The sequence below is a fragment of the Macaca thibetana genome, chromosome 8 (genome assembly GCF_024542745.1).
Source record: "Macaca thibetana thibetana isolate TM-01 chromosome 8, ASM2454274v1, whole genome shotgun sequence".
Taxonomy (NCBI): domain Eukaryota; kingdom Metazoa; phylum Chordata; class Mammalia; order Primates; family Cercopithecidae; genus Macaca; species Macaca thibetana.
In genome coordinates this window covers 45,095,618-45,108,214 of record NC_065585.1, presented here as the reverse complement: position 1 = coordinate 45,108,214, position 12,597 = coordinate 45,095,618, and the positions used below count along the sequence as shown (strand labels likewise).

Here is a 12,597-nt window from a genome sequence, read left to right as displayed (position 1 = left end):
CATGCCCTGTGTTTCAGCTGCTCCAGCGTGGCTAAAAGGGGTCAAGGCACAGCTTGGGCCATGGCTTCAGAGGGTGCAAGTCCCTCTGAAGCCTTGGCAGCTTCCAAATGGTGTTGAACCTGCAGGTGCCCAGAGGTCAAGAATTGAGGTTTGGGAAACTCTGCCTAGATTTCAGAGTATGTATGGAAATGGCTGGATGTCCAGACAGAATTTTGCTGTAGGGGCGGGGCCCTCATGGAGAACCTCTGCTAGAGCAGTGTGGAAGGGAAATGTGGTGTTGGATCCCCCACACAGAGTTCCCACTGGGGCACTGCCTAGTGGAGCTGTGAGAAGAAGGCCACCATCCTCCAGACCCCAGAATGGTAGATCCACCAGCAGCTTGCACCGTGTGCCTGGAAAAGATGCAGATGCTCAATGCCAGACCATGAAGGCAGCAGGAGGGAGGCTGTACACTGCAAAGCCACAGGGGCAGAGCTGCCCAAGACCATGGGAACCCACCTCTTGCATCAGCATGACCTGAACATGAGACATAGAATCAAAGAAGATCATCTCAGAGCTTTAAGATTTGGCTGTCCTGCTGGATTTTGGACTTGCATGGGGCCTGTAGCCCTTTCGTTTTGGCCAATTTCTCCCATTTAGAATGGGTGTATTTACACCAATCCTGTACTCCCATTGTATCTAGGAAGTAACTGACTTGCTTTTGATTTTACAGGCTCATAGGCAGAAGGGACTTGCCTTATCGCAGATGAGACTTTGGACTGTGGACTTTTGAGTTAATGCCAAAATGAGTTAAGACTTTGGGGAATGTTAGGAAGGCATGATTGTGTTTTGAAATGTGAAAGGAACATTAGATTTGGGATGGGTCAGGGGCAGAATTACATGATTTGGCTTTGTTTCCCCACCCAAATCTCACCTTGAATTGTAATAATTCCTATGTGTCATGGGAGGAACCCAGTGGGAGGTAATGGAATCGTGGGGGTGGGTCTTTCCCATGCTGGTCTTGTGGTAGTGAATAAGTCTCATGATATCTGATTTTTATAAATAGGAGTTCCCCTGGACAAGCTCTCTTGCCTGCAGCCATGTAAGACACCTCTTTGCTCTTCCTTTGTCTTCCGCCATGATTGTGAGGCCTCCCCAGTCATGTGGATCTGTGAGTCCAATAAACCCCTTTCCTTTACATATTACTGAGTCTCAGGCATGTCTTTATTAGTAACAAGAGAATAGACTAACTCTTCAATGCCCAGACACTGAAGAACATCTGCTAGCTCAACATCATCCAGGAAAAAACAACCTCACCAAATGAATGAAATAAGGCAACAGGGACCAATTCTGGAAAAACAGAGATATGTGACCTTTCAGACAGAGAATTCAAAATAGCTGTGTTAAGAAAATTCAAAGAAATTCAAGATAACACAGAGAAGAAATTCAAGATTCTATCAGATAAATTTAACAAAGAGATTAAAATTGTTAAACAGAATCAAGCAGCAATTCTGGAGCTGAAAAATGCAATTGGGATTCTGAATAATGCATCAGAGTCTTAACAGTATAATTGATTAAGAAGAAATAATCAGTGAGCTTGAAGACAGGTTATTTGAAAATACATAGTCAGAGGAGACAAAAAAAAAAAGCAACAATAAAGCATGCCTTAACAGTCTCAAAAGGGCAAATCTAAGAGTTATTGGCCTTAAAGAGGAGGTAGAAAAGAGAGGGGTAGAAAGTTTATTCAAAAGGATAATAACAGAGAACTTCTCAAATCTAGAGAAAGATATCAATATCCAAATATAAGAAGGTTATAGAACACCAAGCAGATTTAACCCAAAGATGACTACCTCAAGGCATTTAATACTCAAACTCCCAAAGGTCAAAGATAAAGAAAGGAACCCAAAAGCAGCAAGAAAAATAAACAATATACAATGGAGTTCTAATACATCCAGCAGCTGACTTTTCAACAGAAACGTTACAGGTCAGGAGAGAGTGGCATGACATATTAAAAGTAACGGCAAAAACCGCAATAGCATTTGCACCAACCTAATATTTAAAGTGCTGAAGGAAAATCCTTTTACCCTAGCATAGTATATCCAACAAAAATATCCTGCAAATATGAAGGAGAAATAAAGACTTTCCCAGACAAACAAAAGCTGAGGAATTTCATCAACACAAGACCTGTCCTACAAGAAATGCTAAAGAGAGCATTTCAATCAGAAAGAAAAGAACGTTAATGAGCAATAAGTAATCACCTGAAGGTATAAAACACACAGGTAATAGTAAATAAACAGAAAAACACCGAATATTATAACACTGTAACAGTGATGTATAAACTACTTTTATCCTAAGTAGAAAGAATAAACAATGAACCAATCAAAATTAAGAACTACAACAACTTTTCAAGACAGTACAATAAGATATAAACAGAAACAACAAAACATTTAAAAGTAGGGGGACAAAGTTAAAGCATAGAATTTTTATTAGTTTTCTTTTTGCTTGTATGTTTATGCAATGTTAAGTTCTTATCAGGTTAAAATAATGGGTTATAAGATAGTATTTGCCAGCCTCATGGTAATCTCAAACCAAAAAACATACAATGGATACACAAGAAATAAAAAGCAAGAAACTAAATCATATCAACAGAGAAAATCACATTCACTAAAGGGAGACAGAAAGGAAGGAAAGAAAGAATAGAACACCACAAAACAACCAGAAAACAACAAAATGGCAGAAGTCCTTACTTATCAATAATGACATTGATGTAAATGAGCTAAACTCTCCAATCAAAAGACACAGTGGCTGAATGGATGAAAAAACGAGGCCCACTGATATGGTGCCTATAAGAAACACACTTCACCTACAAAGACACATACAAACTAAAAAAGGGATGGAAAAACATGTTCCATGTCAATGGAAACAAAAAAAAAAAGCAGGAGTAGCTATATTTATATCAGACAAAACAGATTTCAAGACAAAAATTATAAGAAGAGACAAAGAAGATCACTATATAATGATAAAGGGGTCAATTCAGTAAGAGGATATAACAATTTTAAATACATATGTACCAAATACTGCAGCACTCTGATATAAAAAGGAAATATTATTAGAATGAGAAAGAGAGATAGGCTCCAATGCAGTAATAGCTGGAGACTTCAACCCCCCACTTTCGGCATTGGACAGATCTTCCAGAGAGAAAAATAACAAAGAAATTGTATCAAAGTCAATGTCCTCATTGTGATATTGTACTATAGTTATGCAAGATGTTATCATTGGGGGAAAATATATGAAAGATACACAGTATCTGTTTGTATTATTTCTTTTTTATTTTTCTTTATTTTAAAAAATGGTTTTAATAAAATAGAGGTGGGGTCTTACTATGTTGCCCAGGCTGGTCTCAAATTCCTGGCCTTAAGCAATCCTCCTGCCTCAGTCTCCCAAAGTGCTGAGATTACAGGCATGAGCCATCATGCTCAGCCTTCTTTGACTGTAAGTCTACAGTTATCTTAAAATAAAAAGTCTAGTGCAGATAAGTGACACAATCAGATTGATTACAGTCACATGGAACAATTCATTGATCTTCAAATGGTATATATTTTTTTCCACTATGCCCATTCTATTTCCCTTGCTTCAAGTCCCTCAAGTTCCCAAGTAAAACATTACCTCCCCTCTATATCCTGTGCATTTATCACACTTTCTTTGTTATACTAATATCACATGTATATTCTTCCCATCATACTATGACCACAAGGATTTGATCATGTTTCACCCTTGTATTCTTAGCATAGCACTTAGCCTATAGTAATACTCAAAAAAAGCTTATTAAGATGATAATAGCAACTCTAGCTACATGTATACACACACACACACACACACACACACACACACCAATTTTATGAAATACCAATCACAAAAATGTCAGGTGTAGAAGAATGTGTTCCAAGCTGACAGCCAAATCAGGAACATACTCCTATTCACAACAGCCACAAAAAGCATACCTGGGAATATAGCAATATAGCTAGGAATACCTAGGAATATAACTAAGTAGGGAGGTGAAAATTTTCTACAAGGAGAACTACAAAACATTGCTCAAAGAAATCAGAGGTGACACAAACAAATGGAAAAACATTCCATACTCATGAATAAGAAGAATCAATATAATTAAAATGGCTATACTGCCCAAAGCAATTTATAGATTCAATGCTATTCTTATTAGACTACCATGAGATTCTTCACAGAACTAGACAAAACTACTTTAAAATTCATATGGAACCAAAAAGAGCCTAAATAGCCAAGGCAATCCTAAGCAAAAAGAGCAAAGCTGGAGCCATCACACTACCCAACTTCAAACTATACTACAGGTCTATGGTAACCACAATAGCATGGTACTGGTACAATAACAGACACATAGACCAATGGAACAATAGAGAATGCAGAAATAAGACCACACACCTACAACTATCTGATCTTTGAAAAATCTGACAAAAACAAGCAACGGGGAAAGAATTCCCTATTCAATAAATGGAGCTAGGATAACTGGCTGGCCATATGCAGAAGACTGAAACTGGACCCCTTCCTTATGCCATACACAAAAATTAACTCTAGATGGATTAAAGACTTAAATGTAAAACTCAAAACAATAAAAACCATGGAAGACAATGAAGGTAATACCATTCAGGAAATAGGCACAGGCAAAGATATCATGACAAAGATGCCAAAAGCAATTGCAACCAAAGCAAAAATTGACAAATGGGATTTATCTAAACTAAAGAGCTTCTGCACAGCAAAGGAAACTATCAACAGAGTGAACAGACAACCTATGAAATGGGAGAAAATTTTTGCAAACTATGCATCAAACGAAGATCTAATATCCAGCATTTATAAGGAACTTAAACAAATTCACAAGAAAAAAAAACATTAAAAAGTAGGTAAAGGACATGAACACTTTCAAAAGAAGTCATACATGTGGCCAACAATCATATGAAAAGAAGTTCAACACCACTGGTCACTAGAGAAATGCAAATCAAAACCACATTGAGATACCATCTCAAGCCAGTCAGAATGGCTATTAATAAAAAGTAAAAAAAAAATAACAGAGGCTGGTGAGGTTGTGGAGACAAAGGAAGGCTTATACACTGTTGGTGGGAGTGTAAATTAATTCAACCACTGTGGAAGATAGTGTGGCAATTCCTCAAAGACCTAACAATAGAAATACCATTTGATACAGCAATCCCATTACTTGGTATATACCCAAAGGAATATAAATCATGCTGTTATACAGACACATGCACGTGTATGTTCATTGCAGCACTATTCACAATAGCGAAGATATGGAATCCTAAATGCCCATCAGTGATAGACGGATAAAGAAAATGTGGTACATATATACCATGGAATACTATGCAGCCATAAGAAAGAACAAGTTCACGTCCTTTGCAGGGATATGGATGAAACTGGAGGCCATTCTCCTCAGCTAACTAACACAGGAACAGATAACCAAATACATCACATCCCCACTTATAAGTAGGAACTAAATGATGAGAACACATGGATACACAGAGGGGAACAACACACACTGAGGCCTATCAGAGGGTGGAGGATAGAAAGGAGGGAGAGGATCGAGAAAAATAACTAAGGGATATAAGGCTTAACACCTGGGTGATGAAATAATCCATACAACAAACCCCTAATGACACAAGTTTACCTATGTAACAAACCTGCACATGTAGCCCTGTACTTAAAATAGAAGTTAAAAGTAAATAAAGAAATAAAATGTAAATTCTGCTGGAAAAAAAAAGAATATGATCACCGAAGTTAAAAGGCAACTTAAATACTGTTTCACCTTATTATGGATTTAAAGTCATCCAAACATCCAAATTATCTAAAGGACAAGTAACTTAAAGAAGGCCAAAGATATAATAGTCTTGTCATTTTAGGTTTCCATAAGTCATATATCTGTAAGACAAAAAAAGTATAACTCACAACTGGCCTAAGAAAAGTGAAAGTAAGTAACTGATTCATGTTTTCTTACCAATACAGAAGTAAAGGTTTTAAAACTTCAGGCTGAATATTTCTTAAATGCTCTTCATTCCACTGTGATCCATCTAACAGTTTAAATTTTGATAAGATTTCTGCAGAAAGGTAGTAATCTCCATTGCTCACTAGATAGCATTTTTTCATCTTCTCAAGATGTCTGAAAGAAAACACATTTCCACATATACACACACACTGGTAGAATATTCAACTACCAAAATGTTTTCACTTCTGAAATGTTTCAGACAAGTAATGAACTATCTCAAAACCAACACTGAGTGGCAGAGGTACCAGAATTTTTGTGGAGGTAAAGATACTTCTCACAGTTACGGAAATGGGAAGGGTATTTGTGACAAGCTGAATAAATGACCTTGCAAAGATGTCTACGTTCTAATCTCTAGAACTTGTGACTAAGTTACCTTACATGTCAAAGGAAACTCTGCAGATGTGCTTAAGTTAAAGACTTTAAAGAGATCTCCTGTATTATCTAGATGGTCCCATTGTAATCACAAGGATCGTTCTAAGAGAGAGACAAGAAGGTCAGCATCACAGAGAAAAATGTGAGGATAGAGCAGAGGTCAGAGAGAAATGCTGTGCTGCTAGCTTGGAAGATGCAGAAAAAGTCCATGAACCAAGGCCTTCATTAGATGGAAAAAATAAGGAATTTGTTTACCCCTAGAACCTTCTGACTTCCAGAACTGTCTGAGAATAAATAAAACTCTGTTGCTTTAAGTCACTAAGTCTGTGGTGATTTGTTACAGCAACAGTGGGAACTACAGTGTTGATCCTGAAAAACCTATGTAGGCTACTTGCATGTAACTACCCTGACATGTCTTCAAAACTGGTAATGATCAATCAGGTCATGCTTCATAATCAACCATTTAGTGACCTCTGCTCTTATAGCTATATACAACAATGAGCTTTGTGATCTGAATGTCATTAAAATAAGTGGAATAACCCAGTGACTAGTATATACTCAGTCAAACCCTTAAAGGAAATTGCAATCTACTATAGTTGGTCTGCTTCAGAGCAGATCAGGAGACTAAAGACAAGTTAAAGACTTTCCTAAAACAGGGTTCTCTTTTCTTCAACTTACAGTAATCTAAAACATATAGAGCTGACCAAACAAAGACCTGAGCCCCATCAGACCTCCAAGAAGTTCTCTAGCAGAGAGACTCATCCAGATACCCAGCTACCTGGCATCCAACCAAGGATTATGGAATTTGTTAACCAAGCAGGCTACTAGGGAGAGTAGGTGTCTATTTTATGCTAGTGTGGTTATATAACTGATAAATTATTTTATTCTATAAAAATTATACATCCTTTTAATGTTATAAAAATGAAAATAGAATAATTAATTTGAAAGTAGTTCTAGAATGTATGGGCAGAAACATTATGCAAACCCAAATAACTGTTATCATTAGTATCTGAAAACTATGAAATCAGAAAACTAGTGTGATCAATATTACTATTATAATAAAATAAGTTTTATTATCATTCATTCCTCCAAGAGTAAAAAATTACATTTTTAAAAATTTACTTTGGGCTTTCTCCCTGTGCTAAATAACCCAAATTAATATTCATAATTTGTTTTTAAAACTATTGAAAAATTAAAAAATAGAATTACCTTTGATGTCTTCCATGGTCCTTAAGAACTTTTAACCTCTCAATATCCATCCATAGCCACCAATATCTCTCTCCCAATGTACCTTTTATAAATTTCTTAAATCTTTCAAACTCCTTTCTATTGCCAATGTCATAAGTCCTATGAGAAATACACCAGTCGGCCCTGCTCTCTGGTCCAGTGCTCTCACTCTTTGAACTTAAACTTGTTTGTTCTATCTCTTCTGACCTCTCCTTTGTAGTTTGAACTAATTCACTTAAAAAATTCTTGCCACGAATAGACTCAAAACAATCATCAAATGACACTTTTGTTATATTGTTGAAGTTTATATAGTCTGGGGTTTCTCCAACTGGCTTTCCAACAATTTGCTGAATTGCTCCTCTCAAAATAAAGTATACATAGGAGCTTAAAAATTCTTCACATGTTGAGAAATGCATTGTCAGGCTTTCACCAACATCCTGTTTCTTTTCAAGGTATACTCTCAGAAGAGCTTGAGAAGGAGTGTCTTGTAGAGATACAGACACCTCTTCTTCTTCTTCTCCTTCTTCTTCTTCAAATTCAGAAATCAATTTGGTGGTTTTAAATGGGTCCTTTTTTGTCCTAGGGTGAACTCCATCATCAAAGATAAAATTCTCTGTATTAAGTCATAAAAGGCTATTAGATTAGATATGAATACAAACCTTTCTTATTATTAAATAGATGCTATAGAGCCAGAACGTCAAATGGGTTTATCATAGGTAGTGACTGCATGGACCAGTGTCTTAAGAAGGATTCTGGGCCAGTCACGGTGGCTCATGCCTGTCATCCCAGCACTTTGAGAGGCCGAGGTGGGCGGATCACTTGAGGTAAGGAGTTCCAGACCAACCTGGCCAACATGGTGAAACCCCTTCTCTACTAAAAATACAAAAATTACCCAGGCGTGGTGGCGTAGTAATCCCAGCTACTCAGGAGGCTGAGGCACAAGAATCGCTTGAACCCAGGAGATAGAGGTTGCAGTGAGCTGGGAGCACACCACTGCACTCCAGCCTGGGCGACAGAGCAAGACTCTGTCTCAAAAAAAAAAAAAAAAAAAAAGAAAAAGAAAAAGAAAAAAAAAGAAAGAACAGAAAAGAAACAAAAACGAAAAAAAGGAAGGATTCTGAGGTTACGTTTGGAACCAGTAGAAAAAAACTGCCACTGGGAATTAACATTGTCTTCCCTGGATTTGGAAGAAAAGAATGGTGGCAGATGGACTAAATATCTGACATCCCTAACACACAGAAGATATTCGAAAATACATTATGTACTTTTAAAATGTAATATTCCAGACTGATATATAAATGTCAATACATAAGCACCAAATCTATTAAGGAATTAGAATATGTATACTAAATGATTATATGTGCTTTGATATTTCATGCTGTATGATAAAAGAAAATTCACTACCATAGATGGAGACCATATACGAACAGACCAGAACTGGAGACAATAATAGCAAGTTTTAAAATTCACCATTTCATTAAAAGATTCAATTACTATCAAACTTACAGTTTATCATTAAAGTTACAAAATGGCACGAGATACTTATGAAGGTTTACAAAAGGATTATTTGTATGCTTTTTCTAAAGATATAGTATTCAGCTCCTATTTCCTCTTTCAAAAATCAGTGACATGTCTGATGTTAGTGCTTTACTTCACATAGTAAATCTACCCCTTGAATTGCCACAGATCAGCTAACTGTTGTCATCCATGTCCCATTCTCAATGACCATTTTCTCAATTACCACAGTTCAAATCTCAATGAACTGGAAACATTTCATTACAATTTTTGTTGCTAATAAATTCCCCAATATTGAGAAATTAGACTTTGTGAGAGGATGCTGGACGTACACTCAATCCCATGGAACTGAAGGGAGGATGTTGCAGAGAGCGAAGCAGGCATTCCAGCTCACCATCTCCTGCCATCCTTCTCTTCCTGTATACTATTTTTATCTCCAATTATCTACTTCAATATTTTGGGAAAACAACAAGAAGCCTATGAATCCAACTATTTTCAATTGGGGAGATTATTTTCTTCTTTACCTAGACTCAGGTTCAATTCTAGGGAATCCAGATTTAACTTCCCCAGAGTCTGCGTATAGTTCTTAAAGAGATTAGTTAGGAACTGTAAGTGAATTCCTAAGTTCTTCTCCTGAGTCATCACACCTAAGTTTTTTTCTCTAACAATATCACAGTTAATAACTCCCATTTCTGGAAGATTCCTTTTATTTTTATGAAAAGTCAGTATAGCCACAAAGCTCCCCAAAGTAGAAATTTATATGCTTTTTAAGGTGAAAATAATCTGAACTTAAAAACAGAAGGGAAACTCAATTCCCATCAATAACTATTTTATTTTTAGGAAGAGAAAATTGTTGTACCCACTTTATTGCAAAGACTTAACAAGAATTTGTAAACTATGATAAGAAATAATGACATTAATTGACTGCATATTAGGTACCAAGCACCAGGCCAGGCATTTCCTATACATTTAGTATATATCATTATTCTAATCTTACAGACAAGAAAAGGCAAGGCTCCAAGAAGTGGAAAAACTCATCAAACATCACACAGCGAATAAATATCAGAGTTGCATTCTAAACCCATCTCCTTTTCACTATACAAAGTTGTCTCTCAAAAAACATAGGAAGTGCAGTGAGGCAAAGGGTATGTGGATAATTTTTTCTCCCCAACCACTAACTACTGTACTGTAAAATTAGAACAAACAAACAAAAACTTAAAGAGAAGTTCTAAAGTCATTCTTGTCCTTTACTGCTTACCAGAAACAGATGAAATAGCTGGTGATTTAAGTTTGTTGTAGGGTACACAACAGGGTAATGAAAAGGTTGATACTGTTTGCTGACTTTGTTTTGCTAATGCAAACCAATCTTTTGTTTGAGCATAGGAAGCCTAGGAAGAAGGGAGCATATTAGTTTAACATATGATTAGCAGTACTGCTCTGATCACAAACCTGGAAAAATCATTATAATAATATTCAACTTGCACAGTACAATATGTAAAGTGAAAATTATCTCATGAAGGAAAATAAAATTATACTCAAAAAATTCATTAGCTAAGAGGAAACTGAAGGAAATTTCAATCCAGATTTTTTTTTTTTTTGTATTTGATAACCAAAGGAAAATATGTGTCCAATACTTATAAATTCTCCACTCTCACTCTCAGGCTACTGTTGACCAAAGGCATGAAACCCTACTTCCTGGATTCACTACAAATTCATGCCATCTGACTTCAACTTGGCAGTCACCAGACCCATCAATCCTTTTGCTAGCTGCTCCCCTTTACAACTTTCCCAATTACTTCAGGTACCCTATTCTGTCTCACCTGGCTCAGTATTTTTAACAACTGCTCCCCCAGTATGACAGAGACACTATTCTTAGTGCCACTGGACCCTCTCCAAACTCAGCTGCCCCTTTGCATTAGACTCAGTTTTCACAACTTTGCTTAGATTGAATGCTTTTTGCACACTGATTCCTAACTCCATCTGTCCCTAACTGCAGCATTCCATTTTTCCTTTCCTTTGTATACCCCTGAACTAGCCAATTCAATTCTGAAGTTGATCCTTAGCTTCTAGAACCCCAGCCCTAAGAAGCTCCTATCCTAGCCTTCTTGGGAAGATTCCTCTGCCTGCCTCTCTCTGTAATGTCTTCTTTTATTTTTACTAGAGAATCCAAGTTGTTCAACAAGAGCAGAGAAGGGAGTGTTCAACATTCCTCTCATTTCTCATTTATCCAACTGAATCAGCTGGTTGGTCAGCACTTAGCCTAAGAAACACTTGGAGAATAGGTACCTCAAATGGAAGAAAAATTACTTCCTATCTATTATGCAGAATTAACATGGCAAGTCAAGCCACATAAGAAGACCAAAGGAAGACAGAGAAATGAGAGGTGGCAGCTATGCAGTCACCATCCCTCTTACAGGTGAGGTTTCCCAGGTGCATAAAAGCTTTCAAAGACTAACTCACTTTTGTTCCCCTTTTCCTTTAAAATCAAGTTATTTATTAGTAATTATATGTTCATCTAACATATAATTATATGTTTACCTAACATATAATTATCGAGTGACTATTTATCCTAAGCAATAGCCTAAGCAGGAGGCCAAAGTAATTAAGAAACGTTCAAGGAATTGAGAGAGACCAACATACAAGGTCCTTGCTATTTCAACCGCAAAAAAAGAATGAGGGAGTAGAACACAGGAGAGAAAGAAGTCATCAGTCAGACTTCAACATCTTTAACATAATTATTCCACTTTATATATTTTTTGGGGGGGGAAGTGGAGACAGAGTCTCATTCTGTCACCCAGGCTGGAGTTCAATGGTGCAATCTTAGCTCACTGCAACCTCTGCCTCCCGAGTTCAAGCAATTCTCCCGCCTCAGCCTCCCGAGTAGCTGTGATTACAGGCACCCACCACCATGCCTGGCTGATTTTTGTATTTTTAGCAGAGACGAGGTTTCACCATGTTGGTCAGGCTGGTCTGGAACTCCTGACCCCATGATCCGCCCACCTCAGCCTCCCAAAGTGTTGGGATTACAGGCGTGAGCCACTGTACCCGGCCTATACTTTTAAGAGATGGGTCAATTGTTTTTTAGATGGTATAACTTAAGGCTCAAAGAAATATTACCAATTATCATGAAGATTAATCCCTATGTATAGTCATGACATAAATAATGTAAACATCCAAGAACTTTGAATCTGCAAAATTCAGAGGCTATTGAAAAATGGTAATATATAGTTAAAGTGGCTGTGTGGTGGCTCATGCCTATAATCCTAGCACTTTGGAAGGCTAAGGTTGGAGGACTGCTTGAACCCAGGAGTTCAAGACCAATCTGGGCAACATAGACCCTGTCTCTACAAATAATTTTTTAAAAATTAGCCAGGAATGGTGATGCACTCTTGTGGTCCCAGCTGGGAGGCTGAGGTGGGAGA

At 37.1% G+C, this 12,597-nt stretch overlaps 1 protein-coding gene across 6 annotated transcripts in view; it reads right to left on the bottom strand.

The window, feature by feature from the left end:
* RGS22 (regulator of G protein signaling 22) overlaps positions 1-12,597 on the bottom strand; it is a 166,696-nt gene that overhangs the window by 114,533 nt on the left and 39,566 nt on the right. For all 6 annotated transcript variants that reach the window (XR_007728202.1, XM_050801191.1, XM_050801192.1 and 3 more), the window contains exons 7-9: positions 10,434-10,563; positions 7,643-8,273; positions 6,014-6,175 (exon numbers count right to left, since the gene is read on the bottom strand). Coding sequence is in view for 5 of the 6 variants with exons in the window: in XM_050801191.1 (XP_050657148.1) it covers positions 6,014-6,175; positions 7,643-8,273; positions 10,434-10,563 (923 nt within the window). In the remaining variant the exon portion in view is untranslated. The remainder of the gene's footprint in view (positions 1-6,013; positions 6,176-7,642; positions 8,274-10,433; positions 10,564-12,597) is intronic.